This window comes from Panulirus ornatus, chromosome 55 (genome assembly GCF_036320965.1).
Source record: "Panulirus ornatus isolate Po-2019 chromosome 55, ASM3632096v1, whole genome shotgun sequence".
NCBI classification, from domain to species: domain Eukaryota; kingdom Metazoa; phylum Arthropoda; class Malacostraca; order Decapoda; family Palinuridae; genus Panulirus; species Panulirus ornatus.
Genome location: NC_092278.1, coordinates 33916020 through 33932993, shown reverse-complemented (window position 1 = coordinate 33932993; position 16974 = coordinate 33916020). Strand labels below are relative to the sequence as shown.

Below are 16974 nucleotides of genomic sequence, written 5' to 3'. Positions count from 1 at the left end.
GGATTACGTGTTGATTGATATGTGTAAGAAAGAGAGACTTTTGGATGTTAATGTGCTGAGAGGGGCAGCTGGAGGGATGTCTGATCACTATCTTGTGGAGGTGAAGGTGAAGATTTATAGAGGTTTTCGAAGAGAAGAGAGGATGTTGGGGAGAAGAGAATGGTGAGAGTAAGTGAACTTGGAAAGGAGACTTGTGTGAGGAAGTACCAAGAGAGATTGAGCGTAGAATGGCAAAAGGTGAGAGCAAGTGACATAAGGGGATTGGGGGAAGAATGGGATGTATTTAGGGAAGCAAAAGATGCATGTGGCATGAAAAAGGTGGGAGGTGGACAGATTAGAAAGGGTATTAAGTGGTGGGATGAAGAAGTAAGATTATTAGTGAAAGAGAAGAGAGAGGCATTTGGACGATTTTTGCAGGGATGTGGTGCAAATGACTGTGAGATGTATAAAAGAAAGCAGCAGAAGGTCAAGAGAAAGGTGCATGAGGTGAAAAAGAGGGCAAAATAGAGTTGGGGTGAGAGAGTATCATTAAATTTTAAGGAGAATAAAAAGATGTTTTGGAAGGAGGTAAATAAAGTGCTTAAGACAAGAGAACAAACGAGAACATTGGTGAATGGGGCAAATGTTGTGGTAATAACAATTAGTGATGAAGTGAGGAGATGGAGTGAGCATTTTGAAGGTTTGTTGAATGGGTTTGATGATAGAGTGTCAGATATAGGGTGTTTTGATCGGGGTGGTGTGCGAAGTAAGAGGGGTCAGGGAAAATGGTTTGGTAAAGAGAGAAGAGGTAGTGAAAGCCTTGTGGGAGATGAAATCCAGCAAGGCAGTGGGTTTGGATGGTATTGCAGTGGAATTTATTAAAAAGGGGATGACTATGTTGTTGATTGGTTGGTAAGGATATTCAGTTTATGTATGGATCATGGTGAAGTGCCTGAGGATTGGCAGAATGCATGCATAGTGCCATTGTACAAAGGAAAAGGGGATAAAGGTGAGTGTTCAAATCACAGAGGCATAAGTTTGTTGAGTGTTCCTGGAACATTAAACAGGAGGATATTGATTGAGAGGACAAAGGCATGTACAAAGCATCAGATTTAGGAAGAGAGTGTGGTTTCAGAAGTGGTAGAGGATTGCTTTCAAGAATATATGTGAGAAATACTTAGAAAAAGATGGATTTGTATGCAGCATTCATGGATCTGGAGAAGGCATATGATAAGGATGCTTTGGAAGGTTTTTAAGATATAAGTTGGGGGGAATGCTGAGCAGTGAAAAATTTTACCAAGGGTGTAAGGATGTAGGGAAAAAGGAAAGTGATTGGTTCCCGTGAATGCCCGTTTGCAGCAAGGGTGCGGATGTTTCCCTGGTTGTTTAATTTGTTTATGGATGGGGTTGTTAGGGAGGTGAAAAGAAGAGTTTTGGAGGGGGGGGGCAAGTATGCCGTCTTTGTGGTGAAAGGGCTTGGAAGTGAGTCGTTGTTGTTGTATGATACAGGCTGGGGTGATTCGGGGGGAGAAATGCAGAAGTTTGGGACTGAGTTTGGAAAAGTGTGTGAAAAAAAAAAGCGGAGTAAAGTGAATAAGAGAAGGTTATTAGTTCGTAGGGGTTGGGCAAGTAATTTGGAGGTAAGTTTGAATGGAGAAAAAATGGAGGAAGTGAAATGTTTTTTGATATCTGGGAGTGATTTGGCAGCGATGGAAACCCTGGAAAGGGGGTGATTTAAGGGGGGGGGGGGGCAAGGGTTTTGGGGGGTAAAAATGTGTGGAAGGGAGAACGTTCACTCATGCGGGAGACAGCGACAAAAGAAAAAAAAATGTCTGTGCGTGTATATATATGTGTACGTTGAGATGTATAGGTATGTATATTGTGCGTGTGTGGACATGTATGTATATAAATGTGTATGTGGGCGGGTTGGGTCATTCTTTCGTCTGTTTCCTTGCGCTACCTCACTCATGCGGGAGACAGCGACAAAGTATAATAAAAAAAATACATGAATAAATCTTAGCACTCCATGGCCATTTAAGCCATAGCATATTCCAAGACCTGTTGTGTTATCTTTCAGTTTCATTTTCATTTGCTCTTTCTGGAGATTTTGCCTTCCCCTAATATTATACTCTAAATCACTCTGCATAGACTCCTGATATGTACAAATACTATAACTGGCTGTTTTTGTCATCTAAAACCCCCCAAATCTCATTTGTTTGCACTATGTGGTAAGGAAGGGGACTGGGTGGATATTTCTGCACGTTGGCACAGAGTTGCAGGTGGCATCTGCATCTATACAAGCCTCTAACAAGGGAAAAATCCAAGGGTTCTTTAAATGCAAACACAAACATCTAAATTGTACAGTGTTTATGGTTAGGATTCTACAAACCAACCATAAGCCATATATGACTAATGGTAAATAGTTTAATTTCTCCCAGACTTTTCTTGGAAGAATGAGGGCCCCACTGTCTCTCCATTTAATGCTCTCAGGAGGTGACCAACAACGACACAACATACATCAGAGTCCAATCACTATAACATAAAACCTAAGTTGTTATATACTCGATTGTTTTATCACTTCAAACCCTTTAACTGTAAAACACACAAGTTTACCCCACCAGGAACTGATCACACTGTTGCAGCTTTCTCCTGTTCTTTCGCAACTCCTTGCCTTTCAAAGACTTCCTATAGACACCAAATATGGCACTTAAGGAAAGCTTAGTTGATCAATTTACAAGGTTTCTTTCTTAGATTTCTTAGAAAGACTACTGCTTCTCTTAAGATGTTCTCTATGTGAAAATACTAAAGGAGGTCAATGCTGAGGCTATAAAGGCATGTATCCCATTTTCCCCATTCAAATCCAAGGTAATTGCTTTTGATTTGATTCATTAAGACTAAGGACAAGACATATCAAGGCATTTACACAATATCCTCCATCTGATACTCATTCGATCTTTACTTTCAATGTGAATCACTGCAAGTTTGCTGCTGCATAGTCAGGCTCTCCTATATACAATGAAATGTCAACCCTCCTTTTCTCCCTCAACAAATTTTCATTGCCTTCGGCAATAATATATCAAAACTTTCACAGTGAAGCAGTCTGCAAAAGGAATATGACAGAAGAGAAATAAATAGAAATGTGCATAAAATATTGCGATAAAATCCTCTACACACAGTAACATTCCAGTAATTTGGATGTGAAATACATAACATTAAACAAAATCTACGACTGCTTGTCAGCCTAATATACTCTTACAGTAGAGTTCATTAAAATAACTAAATACTAATAATGTATAAATTCCATGCAAATAACCATGTTTAATTAATAAATATACTTACGGGAATTATAAAAACCTAGTGTCTTTCCAGAACCAGTTTTTGCTGAAACAACTACGTCCAATCCACAAAGGGAGAACAAAAGAGACTGTCGCTGTACCTTAGTGGGGACAGCAAATTTGGCTTCTCTAAGTCCCTTTAGAGTTTTCTTGCTCAATGGAAGTTCTTTGAAACTCACATTTCATCTGATTTCATATTAACAAGCTGAAAATAATTAATAACTATTAGCATTTATAGAATAATTCATTCAAATACACCTTTACGACAATCACAACTGAGGACCAACAGTGCAGTGAAGGATACTGTCAATAACTCATTAAGTGGGCTAATTTCAGTGCCAATAACATCAAATGTAATATTCTATACTAAAAAAATAACAGTGTGTAACCAGAAAAAAATTACCATCTTAACCAAACTACCACCCAAAAGAATTTTACATTTCAAGGTTTAGAAGTAAAAAAAGGAGGAAACAATTCCTAAGTGACTCAGTCCTTGCCCATGTTTTAGCAGCATAGGAGATATCATGATTTTTCTGAATAGTTGCATAGTTGCAATGGGGTGTTTTATATTTACTAAAAGTTATTTATTATATTTATTTTGCTTTGTCGCTGTCTCCCGCATTAGCGAGGAGCGCAAGGAAACAGACGAAAGAATGGCCCAACCCGCCCACATACACATGTATATACATACACGTCCACACACGCAAATATACATACCTATACATCTCAATGTACACATATATATACACACACAGACATATACATATATACACATATACATAATTCATACTGTCTGCCTTTATTTGTTCCCATCGCCACCTCGCCACACATGGAATAACAACCCCCTCCCCCCTCATGTGTGCGAGGTAGCGCTAGGAAAAGACAACAAAGGCCCCATTCGTTCACACTCAGTCTCTAGCTGTCATGTAATAATGCACCGAAAACACAGCTCCCTTTCCACATCCAGGCCCCACACAACTTTCCATGGTTTACCCCAGACGCTTCACATGCCCTGGTTCAATCCATTGACAGCACGTCGACCCCGGTATACCACATCATTCCAATTCACTCTATTCCTTGCACTCCTTTCACCCTCCTACATGTTCAGGCCCCGATCACTCAAAATCTTTTTCACTCCATCTTTCCACCTCCAATTTGGTCTCCCACTTCTCCTCGTTCCCTCCACCTCTGACACATATATCCTCTTGGTCAATCTTTCCTCACTCATTCTCTCCATGTGACCAAACCATTTCAAAACACCCTCTTCTGCTCTCTCAACCACGCTCTTTTTATTACCACACATCTGTTACCCTATTATTACTTACTTGATCAAACCACCTCTCACCACATATTGTCCTCAAACATCTCATTTCCAGCACATCCACCCTCCTGTGCACACCTCTATCCATAGCCCACACCTCGCAACCATACAACATTGTTGGAAGCACTATTCCTTCAAACATACCCATTTTTGCTTTCCGAGATAATGTTCTCGACTTCCAAACATTCTTCAAGGCTCCCAGAATTTTCGCCCTCTCCCCCACCCTATGATTCACTTACGCTTCCATGGTTCCATCCGCTGCCAGATCCACTCCCAGGTATCTAAAACACTTTACTTCCTCCAGTTTTTCTCCATTCAAACTTACCTCCCAATTGACTTGACCCTCAACCCTACTGTAACTAATAACCTTGCTCTTATTCACATTTACTCTTAACTTTCTTCTTTCACACACTTTACCAAACTCAGTCACCAGCTTCTGCAGTTTCTCACATGAATCAGCCACCAGCGCTGTATCATCAGCGAACAACAACTGACTCACTTCCCAAGCTCTCTCATCCACAACAGACTTCATACTTGCCCCTCTTTCCAAAACTCTTGCATTCACCTCCCAAACAACCCCATCCATAAACAAATTAAACAACCATGGAGACATCACACACCCCTGCCGCAAACCTACATTCACTGAGAACCAGTCACTTTCCTCTCTTCCTACAAGTACACATGCATTACATCCTCGATAAAAACTTTTCACTGCTTCTAATAACTTGCCTCCCACACCATATATTCTTAAAACCTTCCACAGAAGGTTTTAAATTTCTAAAAGGGGAAACAGAAGAAGGAGTCATGCATGGAGTGCCCATCCTCCTTGAAGGCTCAGACTGAGGTGTCTAAATGTGTGTGGATGGAACCAAGATGAGAAAAAAGGAGAGACAGGTAGTGTGTTCAAGGAAAGAAACCTGGGTGTTTTGGCTCTGAGTGAAACGAAGCTCAATGGTAAAGGGGAAGAATGGTTTGGGAAATGTCTTGGGAGTAAAGTCAGGGGTTGGTAAGAGGACAAGATCAAAGGAAGGAGTAGCACTCCCCTGAAACAAGAGTTGTGGGAATATGTAATGGAGTGTAAGGAAGTAAACTCTAGATTGAAATGGGTAAAACTGAAAGTGGATGGAGAGAGATGGGTGATTATTGGTGCCTATACACCTGGTCATGAGAAGAAAGATCATGAGAGGCAAGTGTTTCGGGAGCAGCTGAGTGAGTGTGTTAGCAGCTTTGATGCATAAGACTGGGTTATGGTGATGGGTAATTTGAATGTAAAGGTGAGTAATGAGGCAGACGAGGGTATAATTGGTGTATATGGGGTGTTCAGTGTTGTAAATGAAAATGTTGAAGAGCTTGTGGGTTTGTGAGCTAAAAAGGACTGGTGACTGGGAATACCTGCTTTAAAAAGAGAGATAACATAAGGGATACCCCCTTTGAAAAAATGGTGGCCAGAGGGCATTACTGGAATTTTTGTTGATTGAAGTGTAAGAAAAAGGACTTTTTGGGTTTTTAATGTGCTGAAAAGGGGCAGCTGGGGGGATGTCTGTCACTATCTTGTTGGGGGGAAGGTGGGAAAATTTATAGAGGTTTTCGAAGAGAAGAGAGGTTTTTGGGGAGAAGAGAATGGTTTAGGGGTAAGTGAAAATTGGAAAGGAGACTTTTTGTGAGGAAGTACCAAGAGAAATTTAGGGGTAAAAAGGCAAAAGGTGAGAGAAGTGACATAAGGGGGTTGGGGGGAAGAAAGGGATGTATTTAGGGGAAACAAAAGATGCATGTGGCATGAAAAAGGGGGGAGGGGGGACCAAAATTAGAAAGGGAAATTTAAATGGTGGGAGAAGAAGTAAAAATTATTATGAAAAAGAAGATCAAATCACAGAGGCATAAGTTTGTTGAGTGTTCCTGGAACATTAAACAGGAGGATATTGATTGAGAGGACAAAGGCATGTACAAAGCATCAGATTTAGGAAGAGAGTGTGGTTTCAGAAGTGGTAGAGGATTGCTTTCAAGAATATATGTGAGAAATACTTAGAAAAAGATGGATTTGTATGCAGCATTCATGGATCTGGAGAAGGCATATGATAAGAGATGCTTTAAGGAAGGTTTTAAGAGTATACAGTATGGGAGGTAACCTGCTAGAGGCAGTGAAAAGTTTTACCAAGGATGTAAGGCATGTAGGGAAGAGAGGAAAGTGATTGGTTCCCAGTGAATGCCAGTTTGCAGCACGGGTGCGTGATGTTTCCATGGTTGTTTAATTTGTTTATGGATGGGGTTGTTAGGGAGGTGAAAGTAAGAGTTTTGGAGGGAGGGGCAAGTATGCCGTCTATTGTGGATGAAAGGGCTTGGGAAGTGAGTCAGTTGTTGTTCGCTGATGATACAGCGCTGGTGGCTGATTCGGGTGAGAAACTGCAGAAGTTGGTGACTGAGTTTGGAAAAGTGTGTGAAAAAAAGAGCTGAGAGTAAATGTGAATAAGAGCAAGGTTATTAGATTCAGTAGGGTTGAGGAACAAGATAATTTGGAGGTAAGTTTGAATGGAGAAAAACTGGAGGAAGTGAAGTGTTTTAGATATCTGGGAGTAGATTTGGCAGCAGATGGAACCATGGAAGCGGAGGTGATTCATAGGGTGGGGGAAGGGGCAAAAGTTCTGGGAGTGTTGAAAAATGTGTGGAAGGCGAGAACGTTCTCTCGGAAAGCAAAAATGGGTATGTTTAAGGGAATAGTGGTTCAGACAATGTTATATGGTGGCGAGGCGTGGGCTATAGATAGAGTTGTGCGAAGGAGGGTGGATGTGTTGGAAATGAGATGTATGAGGACAATATGTGGTGTGATGTAGTTTGATCGAGTAAGTAATGAAAGGGTAAGAGAGATGTGTGGTAATAAAAAGAGTGTGGTTGAGAGAGCAGAAGAGGGTTGTTTTGAAATGGTTTGGTCACATGGAGAGAATGAGAGAGGAAAGACTGACCAAGAGGATATATGTGTCTGAGGTGGGGGAACGAGAAGTGGGAGACCAAATTGGAGGTGAAAGACGGAGTGAAAAAGTTTTTGAATGTTCGGGGCCTGAACTTGTTAGGAGGGTTTTGAAAATTAAAATAAAGGGGCGTGCAAGGATAGAGTGAATTGGAAAGATGTGGTATACCAGGGTCGACGTGCTGTCAATGGATTGAACCAGGGCATGTGAAGCGTCTGGGGTAAACCAAGGGAAGTTCTGTGGGGCCTGGATGTGGAAAGGGAGCTGTAGTGAACCGTTGTGGCCTGTGTTGTCTTTTCCTAGTGCTACCTCACGCATATGCGGCTGGGGATAGGGTTGTCATTTCATGCGTGGCACGGTGGCGACAGGAATGAATAAGGGCAGACAATATGAATTATGTACATGTGTATATATGTATATGTCCTGTTTGTGTATATATATGTGTAATTGAGATGTATAGGTATGTATATTGTGCGTGTGTGGACATGTATGTATATAAATGTGTATGTGGGCGGGTTGGGTCATTCTTTCGTCTGTTTCCTTGCGCTACCTCACTCATGCGGGAGACAGCGACAAAAGAAAAAAAAATGTCTGTGCGTGTATATATATGTGTACGTTGAGATGTATAGGTATGTGTATGTGCGTGTGTGGATGTGTATGTATATACATGTGTATGTGGCGGGTTGGGTCATTCTTTCGTCTGTTTCCTTGCGCTACCTCACTCATGCGGGAGACAGCGACAAAGTATAATAAAAAAAATACATGAATAAATCTTAGCACTCCATGGCCATTTAAGCCATAGCATATTCCAAGACCTGTTGTGTTATCTTTCAGTTTCATTTTCATTTGCTCTTTCTGGAGATTTTGCCTTCCCCTAATATTATACTCTAAATCACTCTGCATAGACTCCTGATATGTACAAATACTATAACTGGCTGTTTTTGTCATCTAAAACCCCCCAAATCTCATTTGTTTGCACTATGTGGTAAGGAAGGGGACTGGGTGGATATTTCTGCACGTTGGCACAGAGTTGCAGGTGGCATCTGCATCTATACAAGCCTCTAACAAGGGAAAAATCCAAGGGTTCTTTAAATGCAAACACAAACATCTAAATTGTACAGTGTTTATGGTTAGGATTCTACAAACCAACCATAAGCCATATATGACTAATGGTAAATAGTTTAATTTCTCCCAGACTTTTCTTGGAAGAATGAGGCCCACTGTCTCTCATTTATGCTCAGGAGGTGACCAACCAACGCCACAACATACATCAGAGTCCAATCACTATAACATAAAACCTAAGTTGTTATATACTCGATGCGTTTATCACTTCAAACCCTTTAACTGTAAAACACACAAGTTTACCCCACCAGGAACTGATCACACTGTTGCAGCTTTCTCCTGTTCTTTCGCAACTCCTTGCCTTTCAAAGACTTCCTATAGACACCAAATATGGCACTTAGGAAAAGCTTTGTTGTTAATCAATTTACAAGGTTTCTTTCTTAGATTTCTTAGAAAGACTACTGCTTCTTTAAGTTTGCTTTCTCTATGTGAAAATACTAAAGGAGGTCAATGCTGAGGCTATAAAGGCATGTATCCCATTTTCCCCATTCAAATCCAAGGTCTGCTTTTGATATGAATTCATTAGACTAAGGACAAGACATAGCAAGCATGGACACAATATCCTCCATCTGATACTCATTCGATCTTTACTTTCAATGTGAATCACTGCAAGTTTGCTGCTGCATAGTCAGGCTCTCCTATATACAATGAAATGTCAACCCTCCTTTTCTCCCTCAACAAATTTTCATGCTTCGGCCATAAATGATATCAAAACTTTCACAGTGAAGCAGTCTGCAAAAGGAATATGACAGAAGAGAAATAAATAGAAATGTGCATAAAATATTGCGATAATATCCTCTCCACTCCAGTAAACATTTTCCCAGTAATGTGGATGTGAAATACATAACATTAAACAAAATCTACGACTGCTTGTCAGCCTAATATACTCTTACAGTAGAGTTCATTAAAATAACTAAATACTAATAATGTATAAATTCCATGCAAATAACCATGTTTAATTAATAAATATACTTACGGGAATTATAAAAACCTAGTGTCTTTCCAGAACCAGTTTTTGCTGAAACAACTACGTCCAATCCACAAAGGGAGAACAAAAGAGACTGTCGCTGTACCTTAGTGGGGACAGCAATTTGGATTCTCTAAGTCCTTTAGAGTTTTCTTGCTCAATGGAAGTTCTTTGAAACTCACAATTTCATCTGATTTCATATTAACAAGCTGAAAATACATAAATAACTAATTAGCATTTATAGAATAATTCATTCAAATACACCTTTACGACAATCACAACTGAGGACCAACAGTGCAGTGAAGGATACTGTCAATAAACTCATTAAGTGGGCTAATTTCAGTGCCAATAACATCAAATGTAATATTCTATACTAAAAAAATAACAGTGTGTAACCAGAAAAAAAATTACCATCTTAACCAACTACCACCCAAAGAATTTTACATTTCAAGGTTTAGAAGTAAAAAAAGGAGGAAACAATTCCTAAGTGACTCAGTCCTTGCCCATGTTTTAGCAGCATAGGAGATATCATGATTTTTCTGAATAGTTGCATAGTTGCAATGGGGTGTTTTATATTTACTAAAAGTTATTTATTTTTATATTTATTTTGCTTTGTCGCTGTCTCCCGCATTAGCGAGGTAGCGCAAGGAAACAGACGAAAGAATGGCCCAACCCGCCCACTTAAATGTTATACCATACACGTCCACACACGCAAATATACATACCTATACATCTTCCACATGCTACACCATATAATACTACACACCACAGCATAATACATATTATACACATATAATTATTCCTACTGTCTGCCTTTATTTGTTCCCATCGCCACCTCGCCACACATGGAATAACAACCCCCTCCCCCTCATGTGTGCGAGGTAGCGCTAGGAAAAGACAACAAAGGCCCCATTCGTTCACATCAGTCTCTAGCTGTCATGTAATACTGGACGAAAAAAAACACACCCCCCACAGCTCCCTTTCCACATCAGGCCCCACAACAATTTCCATGGTTTACCCCAGACGCTTCACATGCCTGGTTCAATCCATTGACAGCACGTCGACCCCGGTATACCACATCATTCCAATTCACTCTATTCCTTGCACTCTTTCACCCTCCTACATGTTCAGGCCCCATCACTCAAAATCTTTTTCACTCCATCTTTCCACTCCAATTTGGTCTCCCACTTCTCCTCGTTCCCTCCACTCTGACACATATATCCTCTTGGTCAATCTTTCCTCACTCATTCTCTCCATGTGACCAAACCATTTTCAAAACCACCTCTTCTCTCTCTTCCACCACGCTATTTTTCAAACCACCCCTCATTATATACCAATTATCCTTACAAGGCTCCCAAACCCCCTCACCCCACCACTAAATTCCTCAAACAAAACCATAACCATCCACACCCCCACCATTCCCACCTAAACCCACTCCCCCCACCCCTCCTCCACCCACCTCCACCCTATTAGTCATCACCACAACCATCACCCCAACCAATATTCAAACCCTCTCAACATAACTCCTAAACCCCCCAACCCCAACTACCATTCACCCCCTACAAAAAACTCCCAACCCCCCCCCCCCCCCCCCCCCCCCCCCCCCCCCCCCCCCCCCCCCCCCCCCCCCCCCCCCCCCCCCCCCCCCCCCCCCCCCCCCCCCCCCCCCCCCCCCCCCCCCCCCCCCCCCCCCCCCCCCCCCCCCCCCCCCCCCCCCCCCCCCCCCCCCCCCCCCCCCCCCCCCCCCCCCCCCCCCCCCCCCCCCCCCCCCCCCCCCCCCCCCCCCCCCCCCCCCCCCCCCCCCCCCCCCCCCCCCCCCCCCCCCCCCCCCCCCCCCCCCCCCCCCCCCCCCCCCCCCCCCCCCCCCCCCCCCCCCCCCCCCCCCCCCCCCCCCCCCCCCCCCCCCCCCCCCCCCCCCCCCCCCCCCCCCCCCCCCCCCCCCCCCCCCCCCCCCCCCCCCCCCCCCCCCCCCCCCCCCCCCCCCCCCCCCCCCCCCCCCCCCCCCCCCCCCCCCCCCCCCCCCCCCCCCCCCCCCCCCCCCCCCCCCCCCCCCCCCCCCCCAGAAAAATTGCTAAATAATTTCAAAAGATGCTACAAACCATACAAGCAGAAGGAATAAAGTCTGACCCAAACTGCTCTGTAAACCTTAGACATTGGTGAACTTGTCCCACAAGGATTCTAGTTCCAAACATTTGTCTGAATTCAACCAAAGGTCAACATGCAACATCAAATTTCATAAATGTGTCCAAAATCTTAATTTATGAGTGTCTAATAATGGTTCTAGTATATTTTTCCTGACTCAATCCCTTTATTACAAACTATGAACTATAGTAAATAAAAGTCTGGAAGTTATTATCATACCTCTGATTTCCTTTTTTCCAGATCATTTATTTCATCCACCTCTCCCACACTTTTCTTTTTCTTCCACTGAAACTGATGTTTTTGCTTTCTTCTAAAGCCTTGCCTCTTGTTATTAGCTTTTGATTTCTCCATTCTGGGCTTCATCTTCAATATCTGATCCAAAAAATTAATTTCTATAACATCAAATATACCAAGTATTTACAAAATATTTGTACAACAATCACAAATGAAATAAAATAAATCTAAAAACAGTTATGTATAATGAATGGAACTATTTACAGTCTCAAAACATAATCTCAGTGACCTCCCCACAATGTACAATATTCTTTATCCATACCAACTCACATGTGATACTAATGTGCATGTATAGTATACTATGTCATTCCTAATGATGAAAAAAATCTTGACAAGAAAGACCACCTACCTACCTATGATCAGACTTAGCAAAAATGGTAGGGATAGCACATAAGGGAGAGAGAAATTTCACTTAAGCTCAAGAATCATACACCAGTTCCTTGCCAAAAATAGGAGCTGTGTTTCTGGAAGATCCCATGGTTGTCAAAACCTCAGCAGGTAAAGTGCTAGTCCTATGGGTTTGGGAAGTGACCCTCAAGACACATACTGTATGTTAAGTCCTATAATGAACACATTCCTCTTCATGGTTCAAAGAGTTGACTCATTAACATGAGCCGTAAGTTCACAACACATAAAGTTATCACATAAGTCCATTTCTGTTCTACAGACTCTGCTTTCCTTGCCTTCTTTGGTGAAACACCACATACAAAAGTTGGTGTTTGGGGTGTGTGAAAGGAGGAAGGTGAGAGTAAATGTGAATAAAAGCAAGGTTAAGTTCAAATGGGGATTGGGTTTAAATGAAGAAAACTTGCAGGGAAATGGGGTACTGTAAATATTTGGGAGAGGAGACAGTGGTGAATGAACCATGGAAATGATGGTGAGTCATAGGATGGATGAGGAGGGTGAAGATTCTGAGAGCACTAAGAAATGTGGAAATAGAGGTCACTATCTGGGAGATCAGGGTATATTTGAGAGTACAATAGTTGCACTGAACCAGGGCATATGAAGCAGCCAGGAGAAACCACGGAAAAATCTGTGGGGCCTGGTTTTGGATGACGGACTCTGGTTTCAGAGCAATGAGAACTGATGTGAACAAATGAAACCTTTTTCTTTTTTTTTGTCAGTTCCTCCTACAACTTTGAAAGTAAAAGAAGTGGAGAGGCCTGCGAAGCTCAGCCAATATATGGAATTAACTGATGTAAAAGCACCTGAAGCACTCCTAGAAATTATCAAAACCTACAAAAACTTCACCTAACTTCCTCTTGTCAAAAAATCTAAACAGCAATGTTGTCTGCATTTCTGTAGATTCAGACTGTTCTCCCAAAATGTATAATGTACTGTTTTACCATGATGTTCATACATGTGAAAGCATAAATACAAACACTTTAGTATGATGATAAAAAGAAGGTTTAGCACTAATGGATGGGACTAAAATAATTCTTTTAACAGTAATCACAATACTGAACTGACTGATTAGTGATGCTGTCTTATTCATATGTAACATAATGTATCTATTTTCATGATAAGCTTCTTTGTCTTTCTAATGAAGGAGCAAGTAAGTCACAGGTGAGATTGGACAAATTTGGGGCTTTATCATGCTCTTCAAGGCTATGATAAACTGAATTCATTTCTTTCAAAAAAAATTTCATTGCTCCAATGCAAACTAGCACTCAATGTCATTCTTAGAATCATTCACATTATAACTCCTTGCAATTTCATTACAATGAGACTGAGCTATGCAGAGAGTTCACAAGCTCATTGGGTTAACTTGTGCTTTGAAAAAAAGTGCATTTAAGTGTTCTTTTCTCAAAAGATCTCAAACAAGTGTTGAACAATCATTTTCTTAATAAAAGCCTTTTCAAGAAAATGTACATGAAACAATTAGAAAAATTCAAACAGATCCTTCTGCTAACAGTTCACTCATAAAATCCTCAATAAGGCATTACCATGCTAAGCTTTCCTATGCTAAGTCAAGTCTAGCTTGGTTAATTACATGTATTTTGCTTGTTTTTGTTCAAAAACTGTCCTCTTCGTGATAACCCTGCCCATTTCATAAGTGCTAACCTTACCAGCTCTCCATATCATTTGTATGAAATGTAAGAAGTCCACCGACATGTGCAACTTCACCAAAGGTAATGGTCCAAGTCATGCTCTCTGTAAACAACAAAATCCTTCTAATCCTAGAAGATTGTAGTATGATTGCTGAAATACATCTTACTGATGGAGACATAAGTGGCACATGATACTAATGTTTATATTAGCAATTCATTGCTTTTGTTTGTATTCTTATGATCTTGTTTCAAACTCTCCATCCCAAACATGTGATACATAAGTAAGCACTACGCAAACTAACCAAACTAAGTTTGAACTACTAATATAAACATAATTTGTGCTTGAGTTGCTCTCTGCCAATGGCTTGTCAAGGGTGAGGCACCAATGGCTGAGAAGCAGCAATGGAGTTCACCAGTTATGTTGACTCTTTTGCTGTGGCTACCCCCTTGATGGAGTTCCTGAAGAGAATGAGCATCAGAGATATGGACACACAGAGTATGATTGGTCAGCTAGGTTCTTGCACAGTATTACAGTTGGATTTCACAGACACTGTTACAATTATTTTTGGATTTCGGCGGATTTCGTTGTTTAAGGTTACTGGTCTACATCGCCTCTACTTCATGTGATGAATCTGACCCTGTGCAATAAAAATCTCAGAAGTATTTATTCAAACCCTAAATCTAAGTAGACCTCTGAACTCATCAAATATATTTGCAAGCCTCAGATTAAGTTAAATCCAAATGTTACAAGGCATCATTTGCTTTGTATCTTAATGTACGTATCAAATAAATTTCCACAGAATCAGACCAAGTGCCAGGTGAATGTTTTTGGTCAGCTGTCCACAATGCAATCACTTCTCTAAAGTATTTACTACACATAAGGATATTAGAAAATGATATATTAATACAGTTTCAGATATCCAGACCATGACTAGTTATATTTGTTAGCTTAGGTGCATTACGTTAAGTTTGGTTGTCGAAATTGTCTTTTAAATGGTTTTAGATGTCTTTTGAACAATCCTGACCTTTATTACTTTTGCAAATCTCTACTTTTTGTATATTTCACCTCCTAATACCCCAGTTCACTGGGGGTACTCCATTATCATTGGATAAAGGGGAAGGTACCTCAAAAGGTAGTGATATGCAGTAGAAAGCAAGGTCAGAATCTACAAAACATCAAAAAACATAAAAAAACAATTTCAACTTCCAAACAAGTGGATGTCAGAATAATAATTCTACCGAAAATGACATTGGGAAGCTATAAGGGTACCTCCTGTTCCTTTACTACTTGCAAGACTACTTCAACGACAGTGTTACGAACCCATCACTTATACGGTCCCTATACTTCAAAGCCCTGCCTACTTCAGAAAAAAATTAAAGTCGATGGAGTCACAGAAGCTACACATAAAATCCCCTAACCAATATCATCTCTCTACATATATTATGAATACATACCAGGAAATTTCTTTGATTTCTTTTATCTATAAAGGTGGTGCCCGTAAACTTGAAAATTACCATAAAAAAGGTAAATGTATGACCAAGATTTTATTCAAACACATTTAGAAATTTTCCTTCCATGTCTCTTGTGCCCTCTGCCAGCGATTTCAATCACACTAATCGTGCACGAGTCTCATCCCAGGTATGTAAACATCAAAGAAATAAGCATTCATACAACACATGTGAGCATTGACACCAATAAAAAATAAACTTTATCTCTGTTGTGGTTTCTCTTTAAGTCTATTCACCTTCGATTAGTACACTTGTTCTTTACTTATTCTGTAACGTCTGCCACAAATATATATAATGCCACAAATAAGTACATTCGACTTCGTGCGTAGGTACATCACACCTTCGTTTACATTCGTGCACTCGAATTCAAGTAAGAGAAAATTCTTTCACTATTATTGGTATACTCCTTCACTATCATTGGAATAAGAATCATTCAGAACTCAAAAAATATTCCATATTTAATGGGAGCATTTAAGCAATAACTTTATGAAGATAAAAACATTACAATTACGTACAACTTTGAATGCTGTACATCAATTATAGCATTCAAGAATGAGTTTCTTCCGTCAGATTACTGATTTTACAAGAATATATTCTGTTTTGCTAGTGTTACAGATTATAATTATTCATAAAGTATTCTGCCTCTGATAATATATTTTGGTCAGGTTTGGTCAGAATTCGAAGGCCTGTAGAACGCCTTTATTGTTTTCCCTAAGATGTATTGGCTTTAGTCATGTAATATAAGAACCGAGAGATAGGAAGAGATTTTTTTCTAACAACGCTATTAATATTGTTACGGCTAACAAGCAATAGGTAGAACTGCTGTTGCTGGTACAAGTGCAGAGACTGTGGCTGTACAAGTGTCTTAAACCAAGTACGAAGGCATCCAGAAATCCAGAGAAAGCGGAAGACTGGATCACAATATAGATTATCCGAGCAGGAAAAAAATATGTTACAAATGCACTATTCATATTAATCATAATGGCATTTAATGGTCATTTTGGTTAACAGGAATTCATAAATCGCAATGTTGGGCAAAAACTCCAAAATAACAGAGTTGCACTGATGGCTCCAATTCACAAAATCATTATCAGAACACTTACAGCAAAACTAAAGAACAAATATCATTAAACTCAGAAGAACTGTTTAAATATCATTCAGTAGAGAACAACGTAAAATTCAAGTATCTGAGGCAGCAAATGACGTCACACCAGCCTCCGTTTCGCCAGTTGCCTGTGATTAGGATACAAAACTCTTGCCTTCTCAGCTCACCTAATTACATGCCTGAATC

General features: G+C 40.8%; 1 protein-coding gene across 1 annotated transcript in view; it reads right to left on the bottom strand.

Moving 5' to 3' along the window:
• Positions 1–15913, bottom strand: part of LOC139765669 (probable ATP-dependent RNA helicase DDX10) — a 120710-nt gene extending 104797 nt beyond the window's left edge. Inside the window, 2 exon segments of the mRNA XM_071693401.1 lie at positions 12049–12201; positions 15630–15913. Coding sequence (XP_071549502.1) covers positions 12049–12201; positions 15630–15692 — 216 coding nt within the window. The 5' untranslated portion in view covers positions 15693–15913.
• Between the last annotated feature and the right edge of the window lie 1061 nt (positions 15914–16974).